The sequence below is a fragment of the Pristiophorus japonicus genome, chromosome X, assembly GCF_044704955.1.
Source record: "Pristiophorus japonicus isolate sPriJap1 chromosome X, sPriJap1.hap1, whole genome shotgun sequence".
Classification (NCBI taxonomy): domain Eukaryota; kingdom Metazoa; phylum Chordata; class Chondrichthyes; family Pristiophoridae; genus Pristiophorus; species Pristiophorus japonicus.
The window spans coordinates 4,801,383-4,823,637 of NC_092010.1; the positions used below are offsets into that span (position 1 = coordinate 4,801,383).

Sequence of the window (22,255 nt, forward strand, 5' to 3'; positions counted from 1 at the left end):
ATATACATCAAAAAGAGCAGGGGTCCTAATACTGATCCCTGGGGGATAACACTGTGTACTTCGCTTCAGTCTGATAAACAAGCATTCAGCACTTCTCTCTGCTTTCTGTCTCTTAGCCATTTTTGAATCCATGCTTCAATTTTGCTAACAAGTCTGTTATGAGGCATTTTATCAATCACCTTTGAGATTGTAACAAAAAAAAAATGATACTTTGGCGAGTTTGTATTTTGGTCAGAATCCTTACATTTTGGTTCTTGTTTTGCCATGCACATTGTGGTCCTTTTGATACCGAGTTCCTTGGCATATTCATCACCATACCAGACCAGCAGCTAGCACCGAGGAGGAACAGGCTTGCAGGCCCGGTCATAAATTTTGGCGCAGTGCTGAAAGGCTACAAGGTTCTGTTCCTCCTCCTTTCTGGCACAGTTAACAAATCTGGAACATAACAAACAAATATATAATATTTGAGTCAGAAGTTTGTGGAATCAATTCCCATTCCAGGAACTTGAGCACATAAACCTCTCTGCCCTCTTAATTGGACATAAAAGATCCATGGCACTATTTCGAAGAAGAGCAGGGAGTTATCCCTGGTGCCATGGCCAATATTTATCCCTCAATCAACATAACAAAAACAGATTCTCTGATCATTATTACATTGCTGTTTGCAGAGTTGGCTGTGTGCAAGTTGGCTGTTGCGATTGCCACATTATAACAGTGACTACAGTCCAAAAGTATTTCATTGGCTGCAATGTGCTTTGAGACATCAGGTAGTTGTGAAAGGCATGATGTCAATGCAAGTCTTTCTTCATTTCAGTGGACAAAAATAAGTTAAGATTTTGAATTGAATTGAATTGAATGAACAGCATATTAGCATAGTGTTTTGGAATGACAGGACATGTCCCCAGCCATGGACAAATTTCAACTTGCTGTGGAGAGCGGAGACCAATCACTTCAGTGTAGATGCAAAAGACAATAGGCCAGAAATTGCAGTCGGAGGCTTCCCGTGGGCGGTTGCCTCCAACCAAATTTTTTTTAACTTAAGCACCTGGTGGCCCAGGAGGAGTGATCACTTCCGATCCGAGGCCTAGATGTGCAGCCCAGAGCAGAGGCCCTTGCAATCCTGGAGCTTATGGGCAACCTGGGATCACATGGGCCTGGACCACCAATGATAATTGAGTATTCTCATTGATAGTAATGGTGGGTTCCGTTTGTACAAGCTACCATTACTAGCAATGAGAATACCCCCAAAAACATAGAAACACAACACATAAATTTACAATAAACACCTCACATATTTAAAATTAATAGAAATTGAATTCAATATTTTCGAAAAAAAATTGTTTTTTGAATTAAAAAAAATATTTTAATGAGATTAGCAATAAACTTATCTTAATGGCAAGGTGTTTAATATCAACATTAGTGATAAAATTTATCTTTTAAAACTCTTATGCTGGTAAAAGGCCTTACATCTGCTTTTTCCAGGCGTAAGAATTTTAAGGACAGTTGCTGGGCAGGAGGTGGGCAAATAGCCCAACTCGCCACCCGTGAAGACCCTCCCCCAGGTTTCGTGCGATCTGTCAACAGAAACTTTCACAGATTGCAAGTGTGGGCTTTTGGTGAATGAGCTTCACGTTCCTAAACCCGGATCATGCGGGGCCTCTTCAGCCGCATGTGCACATCGTACACACCCCCGGAGAGGATGCAATTTACGGCCCAATGTCACCGATATTTCCAGGGAGGGAGCAGGGGGAGGGTGTGATGGGGACTGGGGGAGGTGCAGAGACCCAGAAATACAGGTTTCCCAGATCCAGCTGAATTTAACACCGAGAGCTGATTTAAAATGTTGTACTCGGTTTCCCGGCCACACCACCCAGAATGAGAGGCTGACTGGATGTTGGGCGGATATTATCCTGGATGATCAAATTAAATGGGAGAAATTATCTTCCTCATCTGTTACTGTCTTGTGATCCTCACAGTATGCTATCAGTCTTGCCTCACCTCATCCAATTTGATGTTGATTCATCCTTTGCATCAATGTATTCAAAATCCTTGTTGGATTTACTGATCTGGAGAAAGGTTTTTTGATAAAGACTGAATTAATAAAAATTTTAAAAGCAACTTTATCTTTATTTTTGCCTGTGATCAGCCTTAACAAGTATTATATGATTGTTGTACAGTTGCGCTCTACTTCTTTTAGTATTAACTGACCATCCCCTTACCTGTTTTCTGTGATTATACCTTTGCATCAGGGTGCTCTGATCAGCAAAATGGCTTGGACTGAAATGTTGTGGCACAGGAACTATAAAAATAGAATGGAGCTGAAAATTTTTTGGAATCAGTGTACAGTCGGGAAAGGTCCCTGAATTACTGTATTGTCACAGCGCCCCAGATTTGTATTTGGCAAATACTGTTCAATGCATTCTGAAACAAGGAATGATGAGAGTTGGTTAAGGTCGCCTGACTCTCCTCTGTCCATAAATACAATGACAGCAGGCTCTGGGAATCTCCTGGAATGGCTTTAATAGGAGAATACCTGAATTAGACAGCGGGACTGGATCAATCAGACTATGAACAAAGTACAAGGGACTGGAATGTAGACTCATTCTTCGTTGACCTTGGCTCCAGTTCAAAGTCATTGGATTAAAATGATAACAGCTACAAGGCCATCCATTACCAAGAGTCTCTGTTCCTCAAACACACGAGTGGGGAATCAATGTAAGAATGCAATTGACATAGGCCGAGAAATTGGATTTGGCCTGAAAATGGGAGATGGCAGAGCGAAGCGTGATGTGCCTGCACCTGTTCAAAGTAGTGCAGACAGCCTGTAAAATTCATGCTGTCTCATTATAAAGATTGTAGCACTTATCTCAGGGCTAAACATGCTGCTGATTGGCTTAGCCCTGAACAGGGGGGCCAGTATCATGTGTTGTCTGCTGACCAATGAAGTTTGGGCTTGGCTCTCTGCACTAATAAAGGGGGAAGTGCTTTGTTGCAGAGACACCTCATTGTCATTGTGGAGAAAGCCATGGCCGAACAGCCAAGAGAAACAGCAAGGAGATTTTCTGAGGCTGCAGGTTCGGTTGCAGGAGGCGGCAGAGTTCTGTGACCACTTCCTCGGTGAAGCCAAGCCTCCTAATACTCTGCTCCTGCCTAAGCACAGGTAGGAGAAGTGCTCTTGCATGACCCTAAGTGGGTAAGGCCTCTTGCTGAGAGCTCTCCTGCCCCTCCCTCTGAGAGCACCTTGTCCTCTTCTTTGCTGCCTCTGCTCCATTTCCGTCATACTTGGTCATCAGGGGGACTGCAAGTAGAGACCCCATGACTGGGAGCAAGTGGTGTGAGCAGAAGCCTTTAAATGAGAAGCAAGGTGTTCTCCACTTGCAGCAACACTGCCCGTCACCTCAACAACTTTAAATAACTGTAGAAAGCTCCAAACAGTTGCAGACACAGTGACAGAGCCAGGACAATCAAACAGCAAGCCAGCTGCAAGTTGTTGATGATCTTTAAATATCGCTGCTGGCGCTCCGTCCTGCTGCTGAACACATGGTCAGCTGGTCGTGATGGGGCGAGGGCACAAAATGGAGCGGCAACGTCGACAATGTCAGATATTCGTCAAATCAGCGTTCCTCACTCACTGACATCACGATCTGCCTCATCTAAATATCTGGAGCGAGCACAGTCAATGGCAGCACTACTGACCTTCCCAAAATGGCAGCACTACCGACCTCCTGAAAATGGCGGCACCTGCAGGACCCAGCGGAAGCGAGGCAGCGGCCATTTGTTCAGCATAAACCGATCTTAATGACCAGCACTAGAGCTCTGAATTTCACTGCCACAGAGTTTGGACAGAGCAGCTTGAAGAGATTTTTGTCTCTGTGGTGAGTGTGATTTTTCTCTCAGCACTGACACTATCAGCCCTGGGGAAGGTGCTGTTAACTTTGATACACCTTTGGTCTCAGTGGGGTGAATTGCAACTGTTTCCCCTGTGGGGGTGTTTAGTGGGTTTCAGTCAGATAGAGACATGTTTGCTTTCTCCCTTCCTGATGGTGGTGATTCATGTTTGGGTAGTTCCATGGCTGCTCCCAACCCTAAAATAAACACACCCAGTAATCCAATCTTCATTTGTGAATATTTCCATGTGTTGGCAGGCTTGTTGAACACAAGAAGCATCACAGCAAAGACTAATTCTATCTTCACTCGCTGGCGACTTACCAATAGGACTCACTGAGTAGCAACAAGGAATGGGAACCTTGGATAATTTATTGAAAATAAATTCCAATAGGTACAACTTTGATTTTATAAAATAGGGACCTTGATGGTCACTTACCGCCCATGCATATCCACTGCTTCTTCATTTGATACTACTCCTTCACAGGGTCCAAAGTGCATGCCTTTGGGAATAACCTGCCCTTCATTCCAAACACCAAGACCAGCTTTTCGAATTTTTGAGGTCGCTATGCTGAGACCGTCCGGAATAGTTAAACATGCTCTGTCTGGCTGACTGGATTCGACCATCGTGTCCTTTATGAACACTGGAGGACCATGCACAGGGCATTCCTCAATAAAAAATGTCTCGCAATCTTCACAAACTAACATAAAATACAAATTAAAGATGGATCAGTGTCTCAGTTCATTGTTCAGTGATCATTGAAGTGAAGGGGTCGAATACTGAGGAAGGATAGATTCTCTATCGTAGATATGAACTTCCTCATTTTTTGATTGCAATTTAGTCTGCTCATACAGGTACAATATATCTGTGATCTATCAGCTGAGGAAAACAATTGGGGCATCTTCCCTCTATGAAAATTACACCCACGAGTGCCAGTCAGATCTTCCCTCACTCTGTTGTATACAGGGGCTTGTTCTGAGTGACATATTCGGTTCTTTACTCCAAGAAGGCAGTACTGCCCTCAATTAACAAGAGCAATGCAAAAACTGGCAACAATATCGCCAAGCTGTGCCACACCAGATAAGATTAGGAGTGGGCAGGAAGGGAATTTTTCACAAGGAGGCTGAATTATTTCCTTTAGCTTTAGCTTCCTCATTCTTTGAATGAATTTCAAGCTGCATATCCAGTTAGCAAAGTCCCTCTAAACCATCAGGCAAATATCTCTTGGGGACACTGCCACTTCTCAAATTTGACCTTTCAGTTATATCATTCAAATCTTTCCACACGCCTTCAGAACTATGCTGCTTCCCAACTTAATTCTGGCTGTATTGTTAATTCTTTGGAGATGGTCATTGCTTGCATTTCATAAGTTTGAATGTTGGCTGCCGCTTGTCAGCCCGAGCTTGGATGTTGTCCAGGTCCTGCTGTAGGCTGGCATAGGATGCTTCACAACTTTAGACAAGGAGTTGCTATTCCCTATAATCAGGGGCCAAGAGTTGATTATTACTGAACATCCTATTCTATTTTATTACAACATTCCAGAATTATCATCAATAGTTTGGGATCATATTTGTGATTGTTCTTTTTCAATAAGGAAAAGCTATCGGTGCCTGTTTGTGGGCAAACACAGGCCTGCACTCCTGTCCCACCACTCTGACATGCTGTATTGCTCCACCAATCCCCTGGCCTACCAAGACCCTGTGTCATCTCACAAAACACCTGATATATTATTCCTGCCCTGAGGAAATGGATAGGTTACTTTGCACATACACAGGTAATCATCGTCACAAAGTTCCCTTTCTTCAGTGTCAACTTTTCTCTCTCTATTTCTTAAACTGTATCTTCTGTTTTCAGTCTCTTTGGTTGTTTCTTCATTTGCTGAACCCAAAATCTTTCCAGTGCAGAAAACTGTGGAATAAATTGAAAAGATCATGAACAAAAATTCAATCAATTAATTGTAATATTCTTGCATGTAAGGTTTGTTTTTTGTTGAACAGGAGATGCTGAAGTTATTTACATAATAATGCAAGACATTGTGTTAATATGATTTTAATGACTACTGTATTAATCATGTTATCAACATAGAGCATCTCTTCCTCATTAAAACACCCCCAATTATTCAAAATAAAAATAATTTACTGAAATCTTTTATTCTGGGGCAAATACCTTTATTGGATTCACTACGAGCTTCACTTTCACAAACCAAGGTACGAGTTTCTCTATTGATCTTTTTAACTGAAAATGTCTCTTCCATAGCTGAGGCAGTGTCCTCAGTGAAGCCCCTGAAACCTTCATCTTTATTCTCTTCTGAATGAGGCGCCATCTGCGATCGGGCTTTTTGGTTCTGAAATGGAGAATGTGATGTAAAACTTTACCTCACAGCTCCTGAATTAGAGAATAGCCGCCTCAAGACTGACTGTGTTACCAAAGGGATTATGCACAAGGTAATGTATCTGGGCTGGATTTTCGGTTATCTATAGCCTCAGTTAGTGGCCAAAGGGGGTGTTAATGCGAGCGTTAGAGTTTAGCGTCTGGGTGCGCAGCTTTTAGTGCCCCGACGTAAAATTCATTCGATGCTCTCCGGGGGCACAAATCATTAGTGCCTGCCTGCTGACGATCACTCCGATCATGACATATTCTTGGTACAACGTGCATGCTTGCACCCCAATCAGTAAATTCAGTCACTGAGTGCCCGGCAATAACAATGTCTGGAAAAACAGTCGGTACAGGCTCACAGAGTCGTTAACTGGTGGCTACTTAAACAGATGAACATAAGAACATAAGAATTAGGAACAGGAGTAGGCCATCTAGCCCCTCAAGCCTGCTCCGCCATTCAACAAGATCATGGCTGATCTGGCCGTGGACTCAGCTCCACTTACCCGCCCGCTCCTCGTAATTCCCTTATTGGTTAAAAATCTATCTGCGCTTCCCTCAGAAGACACAGTCAGTGCAAAGTTTACACAGAGCACGGTGCATGAGGCTTGTAGTTTGCAGCAGCTGATAAACATAATGGTAGAGGTTGAAACTAAGTAATTATGAAAATTTTAATGGGTGCATTACTGTGCCGTGCCTTTCGGGATCGGCTTTTCCCAGGATCTGATTTGCAGTTCTGCGCTTGCGCATTGGGTCTGCAAGATGTACGGTCCAAACTTTCGTTATCGGCCTCCCAGCTCTGGTGTGCAACGGCTGATTTATCGCCCTGTCAGCTCTGGAATGATTCTGTCGAATTTCTGGGCGAGAGACACAAACTTTTTCTAGGCGTTAAAAGTACCTCAAAAGAGGCGTTTCCAATTTCTGCCCCTTGTCTAATGTTTATCTCCATACGTTCTTGCAGCGTATTTCTGAAACAAAGCTACTCGACTATCCATTGGAGAAAAGCAGTCACTCCCCAGTGTAGTACTGAGTAACCAGTTTTAGAAAGTTTCCATGTTTGATACTGGACTTCTGTGTTGAGTTCTCTGATCTTATTTTCTTAAAAACAGTGGAGGTTGATAGAGACTTGGGAGTTCAGGTAAATACATTATTAATTTGTCATGAACAGTTACAGAAAATAATTAAAAAGGCAAATGGAATGCTGGCCTTTATCTCGAGGACTAGAATTCCAAGGGGGTAGAAGTTACGCTGCAGCTATACAGAACCCTGGTTAAATCATATCTGGATTGCTGTGAGCAGTTCTGGACATCACACCTTAGGAAGGATATATTGGCCTTGGAAGCAGTGCAGTGTAGGTTTACCAGAATGATATCCGGACTTCAAGGGTTAAGTTGCAAGGAGAGATTACACAAATTAGGGTTTTATTCCCCAGAATTTAGAAGGTTAAGGGGTGATATGATCGATATTTTCAAGGTATTAAGGGAATAGATCGGGTAGATAGAGAGAAACTAGGATTCTGGGACTGGGGTGCATAGTCTAAAAATTAGAGCCAGACCTTTCAGAAGTGAAATTAGGAAAGACTTCGACACACAAAGGGTGGTAGAAGTTTGGAGTTCTCTTCCGCAAAGGGCTATTGATGCTAGATCAGTTGTTAATTTTGCATTCGAGTTTGCTGGTATTTTGTTAGTTAAAAGTATTAAGGGATAGGGGCCAAAAGGCTGGTATACGGAGACAGGTCATGGATCAGCCAAGGTCTCATTGAATGGAGGAATAGTGTTGAGGGGCTCAATGGCCTACTCTTGCTCCTATATTGCTCAGCAATTATATACGGTGCCCACAAAGCTACGTGCATGCAGTCGATGGCACCCTGTGCCATGGGGAAATCCACTCTTGTGGCAAAGTCACATGCACACTCCGTCTGCTTCTCTCTGGTCAGAGAGTTATTAAACTATGGAATTCCCTACCGCAGAGAGTTGTTGATGCCAGTTCATTGGATATATTCAAGAGGGAGTTAGATATGGCCCTTACGGCTAAGGGGATCAAGGGCTATGGAGAGAAAGCAGGAAAGGGGTACTGAGGGAATGATCAGCAATGATCTTATCGAATGGCGGTGCAGGCTCAAAGGGCCGAATGGCCTACTCCTGCACCTATTTTCTATGTTTCTATGTTTAAGACAATGAAGTCCCCTTTCCTGCCATTAAGAGCTTCTGTCACCTCTCTTATGCAGCAGTGGACAGCGAACTGTGACATGTTACAGCTGTCACCTGCTCAAGCCTGGGAGGTTCCTGACACTAAAAGTGAGGGCCATGGTCACCTGCACATCCACTGGTAGCACTGTCCTTGCCCTGGAGTGAGGCTGCAGCTCTGGTTGTAAGAGGTGGAAGAGTTCTGTGAGAATCTCCTTCATAAACTGCAGATGCAATTGACACTGCTCCTGGCTCAGGTTGAGGGAAGAGAATTTCAGTCGGAAGGCCCTCGCTGGGTACAGCCACCTGCTGAGAGCTCTCCCTCTGTGAGCAGCTTGTTCTCTTCTTCGCTGCCTCTGCTCCATCTCACTGTCATGTGTCAGGGGGATGACAACTACAGCACCCATGACTGGGAGAAAGTGGTCTGACCAGCACCCTTGATTTCAGAAGCAAGGCTTTCTCCAATTGCAACTCAACAACTTTGAAAAATGCTCCAAACAGTTCTACAAACTTACACCAGGCAGTAGAAATCAAAAAGCTAGTTACCTGTAAATTGTTGATGATGCTTTTAAATATTGCTGGTGGGGGTTCCTTCCTGCTGCTGAACACATGTTTAGCTGTGCGAGGTTAAGAGAGGGAGATTGCTTCAGTGAAGATGATGAAAATGGCAGCGTGGCATCACATCAGCGTCACATGGCGCATCCTCCTCAGTTTCGGCTGCCCCCAAAAGTTTGTCACCATCGTCCTCCTGCTCCAGGACAACATGCTAGCTGTGATCCTGATCAATGGATCCACCACAAACCCAATTAATGTCCGGACCAGGGTCAAGCAGGGCTGCGTCATCGTGCCAACGCTCTTCTCGATCTTCCTTGCTGCAATAATCCATCTCATGCTCAACAAGCTCCCCGCTGGAGTGAAACTAAACTATGGAACCAATGGGAACCTGTTCAACCTTGGTCGCCTCCAGGCTAGATCCAAGGTCGTCCCATCCTCTGTCATCGGACTACAGTAAGCAGACGACGCTTGCGTCTGCGCACATTCAGAGGCTGAACTCCAAGCCATTGCCAACAGCTCCACCGAGGCGCACGAAAGCATGGGCCTTACACTAAACATCCATGAGAGAAAGGTCCTCCACCAACCTGACCCTACCACACAGCACTGCCCCTCGGTCATCAAAATCGATGGTGTGACCTTGCACAACGTGGACCATTTTCCATACCTCGGAAACCGACTATCAGCAAGGTCAGACATAGACAACGAGGTCCAACACCGCCTCCAGTGTGCCAGTGCAGCCTTCGGTCGCCTGAGGAAGCGAGTGTTCAAAGACCAGGACCTCAAATCTGGCACCAGGCTTAAGGTCTACAGGGCTGAAGTGATACCCATCCTCAGAGATGTGGACCATGTGCAGTTGACACCTCAAAGGGCTGGAGAAATATCACCAGGCTGCTTCCACAAGATCCTGCAAATCCACTGGGAAGATAGATGCATCAATGTCAGTGTTCTCCATCAGACCAACATCCCCAGCATCGAAGCACTGACCACACTCGACCAGCTCCATTGGGTGGGCCCCACCATCCACATGCCCGGCACGAGATTCCCAAAGCAAGCGCTCTATTCGGAACTCCTACACAGCAGATGAGCCCTAGGTGGGCAGAGGAAACATTTTAGGGACACCCTCAAAGCCTCCTTGATAAAGTGTAACATCCCCACCGAAACCTGTGAATCCCTGGCCCAAGACCGCCCGAAGTGGAATAAGAGCATCTGGGAGGGTGCTGAGCACCTCGAGTCTCGTCGCAGAGAGCATGCAGAAAACAAGTGCAGGCAGCGGAAGGAGCGTGTGGCAAACCAGACTCCCCACCCACCCTTTACTTCAACGACTGACTGTCCCACCTGTGACAGAGACAGTAATTCCGTATTGGACTGGACAGTCACCTGAGAACTCACCTTTAGAGTGGAAGCAAGTCTTCCTTGACTTCGAGGGACTGCCTATGATGATGAGAATATCTACCAGTTTGTTTCCATCTCGACATATTAGTCTAATAGTTTCTATTCACACTGAATTACCTTTCTGGTATTCTCTTTCTTAGGCTTCTTGGCACCTTCATTCTTCAAGGAAGGCTTAAGCATTCTCACCGCTTAAAAAAAAGTAATAAGTCAGTGCCTATTTAGATAATCTCAGAATTGAGTTTATTTATTATGTTAACAGAATGACAATTCTAAAAATATCTCGCGTATTCCAGGCGAAAGAAGAATCAACACATTATGCTGTTGGTTTAACACAATAACTCTGTTTTTGCTAACTCCAGTAACAGTGTCACTTTGTACAATGATATTGTAAATACATTGAACATCAATGTGCTTATGATAGAAACATAGAAAATAGGTGCAGGAGTAGGCCATTCGGCCCTTCTAGCCTGCACCGCCATTCAATGAGTTCATGGCAGTACATGCAACTTCAGTACCCCATTCCTGCTTTCTCGCCATACCCCTTGATCACCCTAGTAGTAAGGATTTCATCTAACTCCTTTTTGAATATATTTAGTGAATCGGCCTCAACAACTTTCTGTGGTAGAGAATTCCACAGGTTCACCACTCTCTGGGTGAAGAAGTTTCTCTTCATCTCGGTCCTAAATGGCTTATCCCTTATCCTTATACTGTGTCCCCTGGTTCTGGACTTCCCCAACATTAGGAACATTCTTCCTGCATCTAACCTGTCTAAACCCATCAGAATTTTAAACGTTTCTATGAGGTCCCCTCTCATTCTTCTGAACTCCAGTGAATACAAGCCCAGTTGATCCATTCCTTCTTGATAGGTCAGTCCTGCCATCCCGGGAATCAGTCTGGTGAATCTTCGCTGCACTCCCTCAATAGCAAGAATGTCCTTCCTCAGGTTAGGAGACCAAAACTGTACACAATACTCCAGGTGTGGCCTCACCAAGGCCCTGTACAACTGTAGCAACACCTCCCTGCCCCTGTACTCAAATCCCCTCGCTATGAAGGCCAACATGCCATTTGCTTTCTTAACCGCCTGCTGTACCTGCATGCCAACCTTCAATGACTGATGTACCATGACACCCAGGTCTCGTTGCAAGTCTGTCTCTCTGTTTTTACCACCAAAGTGGATAATCTCACATTTATCCACATTATACTTCATCTGTCACGCATTTGCCCACTCACCTAACCTATCCAAGTCGCTCTGCAGCCTCATAGCATCCTCCTCGCAGCTCACACTGCCACCCAACTTAGTGTCATCTGCAAATTTGGAGATACTACATTTAATCCCCTCGTCAAAATCATTAATGTACAGTGTAAACAGCTGGGGCCCCAGCACAGAACCTTGCGGTACCCCACTAGTCACTGCCTGCCATTCTGAAAAGTCCCCATTTACTCCTACTCTTTGCATCCTGTCTGACAACCATTTCTCAATCCATGTCAGCACACTACCCCCAATCCCATGTGCTTTAACTTTTCACATTAAAATCTCTTGTGTGGGACTTTGTCGAAAGCCTTTTGAAAGTCCAAATATACCACATCAACTGGTTCTCCCTTGTCCACTCTGCTGGAAACATCCTCAAAAAAAAGAAGATTTGTCAAGCATGATTTCCCTTTCACAAATACATGCTGACTTGGACCTATCATGTCACCTCTTTCCAAATGCGCTGCTACGACATCCTTAATAATTGATTCCATCATTTTACCCACCACCGATGTCAGGCTGACTGGTCTATAATTCCCGAAATTCTCTCTCCCTCCTTTTTTAAAAAGTGGGGTTACATTGGCTACCCTCCACTCGATAGGAACTGATCCAGAGTCAATGGAATGTTGGAAAATGACTGTCAATGCATCCGCTATTTCCAAGGCCACCTCCTTAAGTACTCTGGGATGCAGTCCATCAGGCCCTGGGGATTTATCGGCCTTCAATCCCATCAATTTCCCCAACACAATTTCCCGACTAATAAGGATTTCCCTCAGTTCCTCCTCCTTACTAGACCCTCTGACCCCTTTTATATCCGGAAGGTTGTTTGTGTCCTCCTTAGTGAATACCGAACCAAAGTACTTGTTCAATTGGTCCGCCATTTCTTTGTTCCCCGTTATGACTTCCCCTGATTCTGACTGCAGGGGACCTACGTTTGTCTTTACTAACCTTTTTCTCTTTACATATCTATAGAAACTTTTGCAATCCGTCTTAATGTTCCCTGCAAGCTTCTTCTCGTACTCCATTTTCCCTGCCCTAATCAAACCCTTTGTCCTCCTCTGCTGAGTTCTAAATTTCTCCCAGTCCCCGGGTTCGCTGCTATTTCTGGCCAATTTGTATGCCACTTCCTTGGCTTTAATACTATCCCTGATTTCCCTTGATAGCCACGGTTGAGCCACCTTCCCTTTTTTATTTTTACGTCAGACAGGAATGTACAATTGTTGTAGTTCATCCATGCGGTCTCTAAATGTCTGCCATTGCCCATCCACAGTCAACCCCTTAATTATCATTCGCCAATCTATCCTAGCCAATTCACGCCTCATACCTTCAAAGTTACCCTTTTTTAAGTTCTGGACCATGGTCTCTGAATTAACTGTTTCATTCTCCATCCTAATGCAGAATTCCACCATATTATGGTCACTCTTCCCCAAGGGGCCTCGCACAACGAGATTGCTAATTAATCCTCTCTCATTACACAACACCCAGTCCAAGATGGCCTCCCCCCGAGTTGGTTCCTCGACATATTGGTCTAGAAAACCATCCCTTATGCACTCCAGGAAATCCTCCTCCACCGTATTGCTTCCAGTTTGGTTAGCCCAATCTATGTGCATATTAAAGTCACCCATTATAACTGCTGCACCTTTATTGCATGCACCCCTAATTTCCTGTTTGATGCCCTCCCCAACATCACTACGACTGTTTGGAGGTCTGTACACAACTCCTACTAACGTTTTTTGCCCTTTGGTGTTCTGCAGCTCTACCCATATAGATTCCACATCATCCAAGCTAATGTCCTTCCTAACTATTGCATTAATCTCCTCCTTAACCAGCAATGCTACCCCACCTCCTTTTCTTTTTATTCTATCCTTCCTGAATGTTGAATACCCCTGGATGTTGAGTTCCCAGCCCTGATCATCCTGGAGCCACGTCTCTGTTATCACAATCACATCATATTTGTTAATATGATGCCACTACATAGAGCAAACTTTTTTTTTTTCATTGACGGGATGTGGGTGTCGCTGACAAGGCCCACATGTTTTGCCCTTCAGAAGGTGGGGGTGAGCCGCCATTTCAGAGGGCAGTTAAGAGTCAACCACGTTGCTGTGGGTCTGGAATCACATATCGGCCAGACCAGGTAAGGACGGCAGATTTCCTTCCCTGAAGGACATTAATGAACCAGATGGGTGTTTATGACAATCCGGCAGATTCATGGTCATTGTTACTGACACTATCTTTTTAATCCAGATTTATTTAATTAACTGAATTTAAATTCCACAGCTACCAATGTGTGATTTGAAATCAAGTCTCTGAATCATTAGTCCAGGCCTCTCGATTACTGCTCCAGTAACAGAACCGCTATGCTATCATTACCCTAACCAGGTCAATCCTTCCCTTTGTGTATGGGAGCATTGAGTTGTAGATCCAGGGTCCGAAATTCAGAGTCTCAGAGACCTGTTAATGATTGTTTGCGATGGCCATTCCTAAAAAATCGAATGTCTGCTGCTTTGGGGTCAACAGGCCGCCCCAATCAAAATTCAGGTCGGGTTTTTTTTTCCTGGACCCCATTCTGCCCAAGTAGATGAGCCTCCCAATTAAAATCAGATACTTACCTATCCATTTTCAGCTCGATCCAGTGATTCCCCGCCGCACGGTGCTCCCAACAGGTTTTTGTGAGCAGTGCGGCTGCCCTTAAATGGAGGGGCCAATGCCACAGCCGCAATGGAAGATTTTTGCTGTCCGATTTGCCAATCGGCTGGTAAAATACTGGCCTGGTTTCAACCAACGGGCAAGCCTGGCGCCCCCTCTTGGGTGTCAGGCCACTGGTCCGGTGGAGAACCCTTCCTCGTGGCCCAGTGGCCAAAGTTAAAAAACGATTGAATCTCTCCCCTTTAACAGACGGGAGAGAGCGTGGTGACACACACGCTCCAAATAGCTTATTTGGTCCAATGTACTATCTAACAATGGAACAGGATCATAAAGACCAGAAAGACCCATGTCCGATGACTGGTCTGTGCAGTTAGCTCATCTCAGCCACAGTGACAACATAAATGTTGTAAGTGGTCTCATTCAAGTTAGCAAGAGGTAAAAATATCGGTCAACAATTTCACTCTTGCTCACTATCCAGTTTTTCTGCTGAAAAATACACATGCGAACAGATGAAGGCAGGTTCAGGACCAGCTCCGCTGTCCACATCGCACGCCTACTAACACTCAGACAGGATTTTTTGCTTTAGCACTCCCGACCCTCACAAGCAGCGCATATTGGGAAATTCTGAACCTCAGCCTGTAACTTCACAGCTATTCATTTAATCTTCCGAGTATCACAGGCGAAGGATACTGAATTTCCTGATATGCATTCCTAATGTGTGTCAGGTGGTGAAATGGGAAATCCAGCCCAAATGTCTGACCTCATATGAGAATATCCACTTGAGTGTAATATTGGAAGCAATGTATGGCAGTATATACCAAAGGTTTCAGGAGAGGAAGGGAAAATGTAGAAAGGATGAAAAAAAATGATTTTGTACAAACCTATTGCAAGCATGGCTTCATAGTTCCGCTTCATATTCTTATGGCGGATCTTTTCCCATTCACATAGCTCTGCCCATTCATCTTTGGAAAAATGAATGGCAATGTCTTTAAACATGTCTGTCATCTGAAAAACAAATGAATGTGATTCCTGATACATCTAGGCATTAAAATAAGTCAGCTTCACTATCTACAGTTCTACAAATATTGGATTAGCTACTCTGTCAGATCTGCCATTCTTTATAGCAATATCCTCTATGTGACGAGAATGGGCTGGTACTAATCGCTGGTAGAAAATTATATAAAAGACAGCCTCCCTACAAAACACTTCAATGTCATGATGGTGGGGTTGTTGTCCATATGATCTTTGTACTATAACGCGCTAAAAATAAAGCTGCCCAAGCACAAGTGTTGGTTTATTTTACCAAGAAAACTACCTGGTACAGAAGAATATTCTACACTTCTTTCATGCAAGGCCCTGAGGAAATATCTGAGCAGAGGCTGTGCTGTAGGAGGTAGGCACCTTTAGAATATACCAGAATACTAGGCATTAGGCACCTGCTAGATATATCTAAACGCATATAAGTTTAAAGTGGACACACACATAAAATGGCTGCCCAGGCATGATGGGAAATCAGGTAGTCAAGCTGTGAACTGTTGAATGTTCAATGACCAAGCAATAACCCTGTGAGGCCCACTGTAGGAATGCCTGTGATGCGGGAAGACAGAGATAAGAAGGAAACCATCTCCTGTGAACAAGGTCATAAACCAATTAATTCCCCAGGAAGAAAGATAAGAGGGAAACCATCTCCTGTAAACAAGGTTATAAACCAATCATTTCTCCCAGATGAAAGAACTAGGGAGAGAACCTATAAAGTCATCGATCAGCCCAAGCTGACAATAACCGAACATATGGTTCCCTGGATACTAGGGGAATTCTATTGGGTTAAAAGAACCTATATGTAATCTATAATCGTTGTGATTGGCTTGTGTCCAGCCGTGATGGGCTGTGTAGCTGTAGTAAACTGTTTTGTAACTGTTGTGAAACATATAAAGGTGCATGTAACCCTTTGTTCGGTGGAGAGAAACCTGGATACGGTCCTGAGTTTTTCCTCCCCGCTGAGCGTAATAAAAGCCGCATGAGCATTGGAACCGACTCTGAGTGTTGAGTGATTCTTCTGAGAAAACACTAACGCTAACAGGCTGTCTCACAGACGAACAGGACTCTTCAGTAGTCATCATCAAAAGGGAAGCATCTGTCACCAGCTATATTTGAGAAGGAAGTGGTTGTCGTAGAAATCATTAGAGAAGATTTTGTTCCTCCAATGATCTCCAATTCAAGAGCAGAGGCTTAGCACATCTCTACCAGCTGGGACTATGGAGAGACCACTGGCAACACAGGTTCTGGTGAAGGGGTAACACAACAAGAACAAAAACCTGTATTTAAATAGTTTCTTTAACGTAGTAAAATATCCCAAGGAGAGGAGCAACATGAATCAACATTTTACACCAAGCCACATAAGCAGATATGAAAGAAAGGAAGACAGACTTGGATTTACATAGTGCCTTTCACGTCGATCGGATGGCTCAAAGCGCTTTACAGCCAATGAAGTATTTTTGGAATGTAGTCAGTGTTGTAATGAGGGCAGAACTCAGTCAAAGAGGTAGGTTTTAAGGAGTGTATTAAAGGAGGAAAGAGAAGTAGAGAAGTGGAGAGGTTTAGGAAAGGAATTCCAGAGCTTAGGGTCTTGGCAGATGAAGGTACGGCCGCCAATGGAAGTGTCATGTATCCTACACGGTTAATACTTGTACTATTACTATGTGTGCCACCAGAGGGCACCACAGTGGAAGACTTGCAGGGTACCTGTACAGGTGTGCCAGGCCTAGTATAAAAGGCAGGCCACCAGGTGTGATCCTCACTCTGGAGTTATCAATAAAGCACTCAGATCACTACAGTTCAAGTACAACACATTGCCTCGTGGAGTCATTATCAGAGCATCCAATGACATAACAATTGGTGATGAGATTATGGACCGTCATGTGAAAATGGCTAACCTTGGTACGTTGCAGCAGTTCGCCGATGGTGTTGATTGGAACGCCTTTGTGGAGAGGCTCGACTATTTCTTCACAGCAAATGACCTGGCAAGTGACAGTCCGGCCACACTGGCAGCTGAGCGCAGAGTTATCCTGGTAACCACTGTCTACGGCCTCGTCAGGGACTTGCTGGCACCAGCGAAGACAATGACCAAGACATGCGAGGAGCTTGTAACGCTGATCCAAGAACAATTCAAGCCCAAAGAGAGCATTCTCATAGACAGACACTGGTTTTACATCCACCGGTTTTACATCCACCGATGGCCCAAAGGTTAGGAAATTGCGAAATATGCTGCAGACCTCAGGAAGCTGGCGGCACCGTATGATTTCAGCGACCACCTCACCGAAGTGCTGCGGGATATCTTTATCATTGGAATCGGCCATGAGGGCCTTCTTCATAAGCTACTGTCTGTGGATACACAGTCACACTGCAGGAGGCCATCTCTAGGCAGATGACTCATCCTTAGGACTCAACCCCGGCAGGTAATGTGCACAGAGTTGGGCCTTTTAGAGGCTGGACTGTAGAACGTGACCTTTCTCAGGGAAGAGAGAACAGGCCCCAGAGTCCCTTAACTCAAGAGTCCGCCGAGGGGGGCAGATGAACTGAGGCCGGGGCGATGCTCCAGCGGTGGAAATAGGCGGTCTTAGTGATAAAGTGGATTTGTGGGAGGAACCTTATCTCGGGGTCAAATATGACTCATGATTGTTAACAGTCTGATTCAGCCTCAGACGATTGCCAGGGTTAGGGCTGGAGTAGATGGCTAGAGAACGGAGTTTGTTGTGTGGTCTGAAGATAATGGTTTTGGTCTTCCCAATATTTAGTTGCAGGAAAGTTCTGCTCATCTGGCACTGGATGTTGGATGAGCAATCTGACAATTTAGACAGTGGAGGGGTTGAGAAAGGTGGTGGTGAGGTCGAGCAGGGTGTCATCAAACTACATGTGGAACCTGACATTGTGATTTTGGATTATGTCGCACAGCAGCTTGGAGCGGAGAAATAGGAGTTGGCCAAGGATAAATCCTTTGGGAACCCCAGAGGTAATGTAGTCAGAGCAGGAAGAGAAGTCATTGCATGCGATTCTCTAGCTATGATTAGATATATACGAGTGGAACCAGGCAAGTGCAGTCCCACCCAGTTGGACGATGGTGGAGAGGCACCAGAGGAGGATAGTGTGGTCAACTGTGTTAATGGCTGGTCACATGTCTGGAAGAACGATGTGAGATAGTTTACTTTTGTCATAGTCATACAGAATGTCACAAATAACAAAGTACTTCGAATGACAAACAGAACACCTTCAGTCCAAGATCACAAAAGGAAGCTCTGGAGTAATCTGAGTCGCTTCATGCAAATGGAACATCAGTATCTAAGTAACTGGGTAGTTATCGAGACAATAACTTTCCAAGGGCTGTCCACTACAAGGCAGCTACAAATGTTAAGGTCTGTTTTTGTTCAAAGGTGTCTCATAATTAATAGGGAATCTGAAATTCTTGGAACCTGTTCATGATGTGATGGATAACCCATTGACAAATTGCAGCCAAGCGCCACAGCTTTATAAGGATTACAGCCAGACTCTCATTGCACACATGCAGAGCCGAGTAAAGGCCAAAACATGGCATTGTGTACTGGTATCTAGGACCCTTAAAACAAAACCTGAGGTAGCTGTAACTGGCAAAGCAAAATGGTATTCAAAGTAAGTATGCTTTAGACCTGCATTATAAATCTGCTCTCAAAAGATGTCCTTCATAAGTTAAAGATGTAAGATTGGGGAGAAACATTCTAGGGTTTCTTTTTATGGTAGGGAGTGAGGGGAGGGCATAACAATGTGACTGAGTAGAGCCCACTTGCTTCTTGATTGAGCAAACCTCCTCGATTTCACAGTTGACAGAAGACTGGAACTTGGCCAGTAGTATTGTCATAGCAAATGCTGCCTCAGAGAGGTTTGAAATTAGTTCAGAGTTGGAACAAAGTTAAAAATCCTTGCTGCACTCAAAAGGTGTTGATAGAATAAATTACCCCACCCACCAAAATCTGCTCCCGTTATTTAGAACATAATATGAGAGCACTCAATTACCCCCAGACTCTCGATCAAGAAAGCAGATGCCCCTCAGCTGTCACAAAGAGCAGACTGATAAAAAGTGCCCACAAAATGGCAACACAAGACACAGAAAGGAAGTAAGCTTGTGAGGATCCTGCACTTCACCAACAGTGCAGAGTTTCCCCTTCATTGAAGAAACCACTCAGTAGGGCGAGAGTTGAACTGGATATGCTCCCAAGTCACAAGCTTTTGCTGGGATCTAATGACCCAACATTGGTCAGTTTGCCAATGTGGAGCTCTCTGGGGGCAATCAAAGGCCCAGCCTTAAATATCTATGGCACCAGGAAGAATTGTTTTGATTCAAGACTTGCAGTTATGACCTCCTCAGGATGAAAGTAAAATGTGATTGTTTATTTAAGGCATCTGTCTTGATGGAAGATCTACTGGGGTCAAAGTCCTTGTACACTTCTTTCATTCTTTGAGCCTGGTTCCTGAAGACATCATTAACAACAAATCCACTAGTCTATTTGGTCCAGTAAAGAAAATGACATTTGCTCCAAGGGCACAGCCAGCCTTTATTGGGAGCAGAGTAATCGTTATTATGGCACTATGATGTTGAAATGTATTGAAGGGAAGTTGTCTTACAAGACCTTCTGTAAACAGTCTTGATAACATAATCCAGAGGATGTCTGGAGGTAAAACAAAATGGCTAAAAATGGTTTTACTCACCACTACTTTTGAACTATTCTTTCTTTCCTTCATGTGCGCACACACATTGCACAGGCAATTGTGATTAAATAACCCACAGCAGGATTTTTGCACTTCAATTTTTGAGCCAGTTCAAGGACACCCATAGTGAATGCCTGCAATTCCTCACAGCTCAGTCTGACATTATTCACACTCACCTGAATGTCACGGTGAAGATCAGTCTGGTTCCTTCAAGGAAGACAGGAACAGGAATAGGCCATGGAGCATGTTCCGCCATGTTGTTAGATTAACACTTTTAACATTATTCATATTTTGCCACTTTAATTATTCACTTAATATCCATACAACCCAATATCGATCCCCTTTTAATTCCCTGAGTTAAAGTTATGTCAATGACTTCCTGTGGTAATGCATTTCACATTCCTACAACATTTTGCAATAAGAATGTTTTCCTCGTTAACTTTACAACTGCTTCGTTTCAATTTTAAGTTGATGTCCCTTTATTAGAGATTCTTCAATGAGAAAATGAGTCTTGGAAATCATCGTCCTTGTCGTCAATTTCCTGTTGAATTTTACTCAGGACCATCTTTAATGTCCATCCATAGTTGCCTTGAGAAGATGGTGCTGGACCTTTTTAAACACTTGGATCAGATCACTCTTCATGTTTTGGGAGGTTTGCTCAGTCTCTGATCAGACCTAAGGTACTAAATGGAACAGGAAAGGCATATCTACAACAGCACTTTAAGATCAATTGTAACTACAAGACTAGGATAAAGCTAGTAAAAGATAAGTTCAGAACTAAGGTCACAGAAAGAATGATCAGTTCCTGAAATGGTCGCCTGGGGAGGGGAGTAGAGGCAAAAAAGACAATTGGATTAATTTGGAGAGTTAGATATTGTGAAAGGGAATCTTAAGTTTCTACTGGAGGATAAGTTCTCGGTTTCCATTTCAAATCTCCCAGCACCTTACCTCCGATTTGCTCTTCTCAGACATGGCCTTGCCCTCTTCAGTACCTTCCCTGTCACTCTTAGTTTGCTCTCCCTTCCTGAGCTTGGCCACCTTATTCACTCAACTTTGCCCCAATGTTTGTGCCCTTGTCGAGCCCTGAGTCTGTTCAATGGTTGTGCCCCAGGTCTGTTATTTGTGGCTTTTGTGTGAGGTGCCGGACTAAAGTGAAGCGCAATGTGAGTGAAACCCTTTGTTCTCAGCAGCAGTGTTTAGTTTGGATGCACTAATATGTGAAGCGCTCTTTTGTGACTTTCCCTCAGACTAAGACGACCCGAGTGTGTGACTAAAAGTAACCCTGCCAGCTCCTGTCTCTCCTCAGGATATTTTTGTTTTCTTGTCATGAATAAATTATTGACCCAATGTCTAAACTCTGAAATACAATTTATGAACTGAATGTCCCTCACACGGTTGACAATCCGCCCGCGCAGCCTCACACCACCTTCCCCCTCCTGCAGCCTCCCGCTTTCTGCCCGTTGCCCGGCGACGCCGCCTCTATTTATAGCGCCCACCTCCCCCCCGGGGCGGGGCATTGGAAGGGCGACACGTGAGCGGCGCTGCGGCCAATCAGATCGCTGTGGCTGAGGGTTGAGCGGGGCCCCGCCCCCCGTGAGCTCCGGCGGGAGGAGCCAGCCCGCCTCACGCGCCCAGGGAGGCAGAGCGCGAGCCCTTTGAAACAAGTCACGTGTCGCGCTTCCAACCGCCCCGGGCCCCCCGCGGTCACAACTGGTGTCAACTCGCCGACTGGAGGCCCAATATTGGTCATGTGACATAAATCTGAGGGGTGAGAGCCAGTGAATGGTGCATGCACCTTATCAATATATAGCGTCTTATCAGTTGTATTGGACCAAGGTACTTCATTCTGTCTACTTCCTGCTCTACCTCTTGACTTTAACACATTTGGAACATCGCAATACAGGAGCAGGAGGAGGCCATTCAGCCCCACGAACCTGTTCCACCATTCAGTTAGATCATACCTGATCTGTATCTTAACTTCTTCTACCCACCTTGGTCCCAGAACCCTCCCTACCCCAGCCTGACAAAAACCTTTAAATCGCGGTTTTGGAAAATGTTCAATTGACCCCCAGCCTCAACAGCTTTTTGTGGAGAGTCCCAGATTTCCAGCAGGCTTTGTGTGAAGAAGTGCTTCCTGATCTCACCCCTGAACGGCCCAGCTCTAATTTTAAGGCTACGCCCCCTTGTTTGAATCCCCCCATCAGAGGACATTGTTTCTCTCTATCTATCCGA

General features: G+C 44.7%; 1 protein-coding gene across 1 annotated transcript in view; it reads right to left on the reverse strand.

Moving 5' to 3' along the window:
- LOC139240786 (zinc finger protein 420-like) overlaps window positions 1-22,255 on the reverse strand; it is a gene marked incomplete at its 5' end in the record, with an annotated part of 77,186 nt that overhangs the window by 7,643 nt on the left and 47,288 nt on the right. The window contains 4 exons of the mRNA XM_070869262.1: window positions 6,053-6,230; window positions 10,510-10,580; window positions 15,169-15,292; window positions 17,221-17,436. Of these exons, the coding sequence (XP_070725363.1) occupies window positions 6,053-6,230; window positions 10,510-10,580; window positions 15,169-15,292; window positions 17,221-17,436 (589 nt within the window). The remainder of the gene's footprint in view (window positions 1-6,052; window positions 6,231-10,509; window positions 10,581-15,168; window positions 15,293-17,220; window positions 17,437-22,255) is intronic.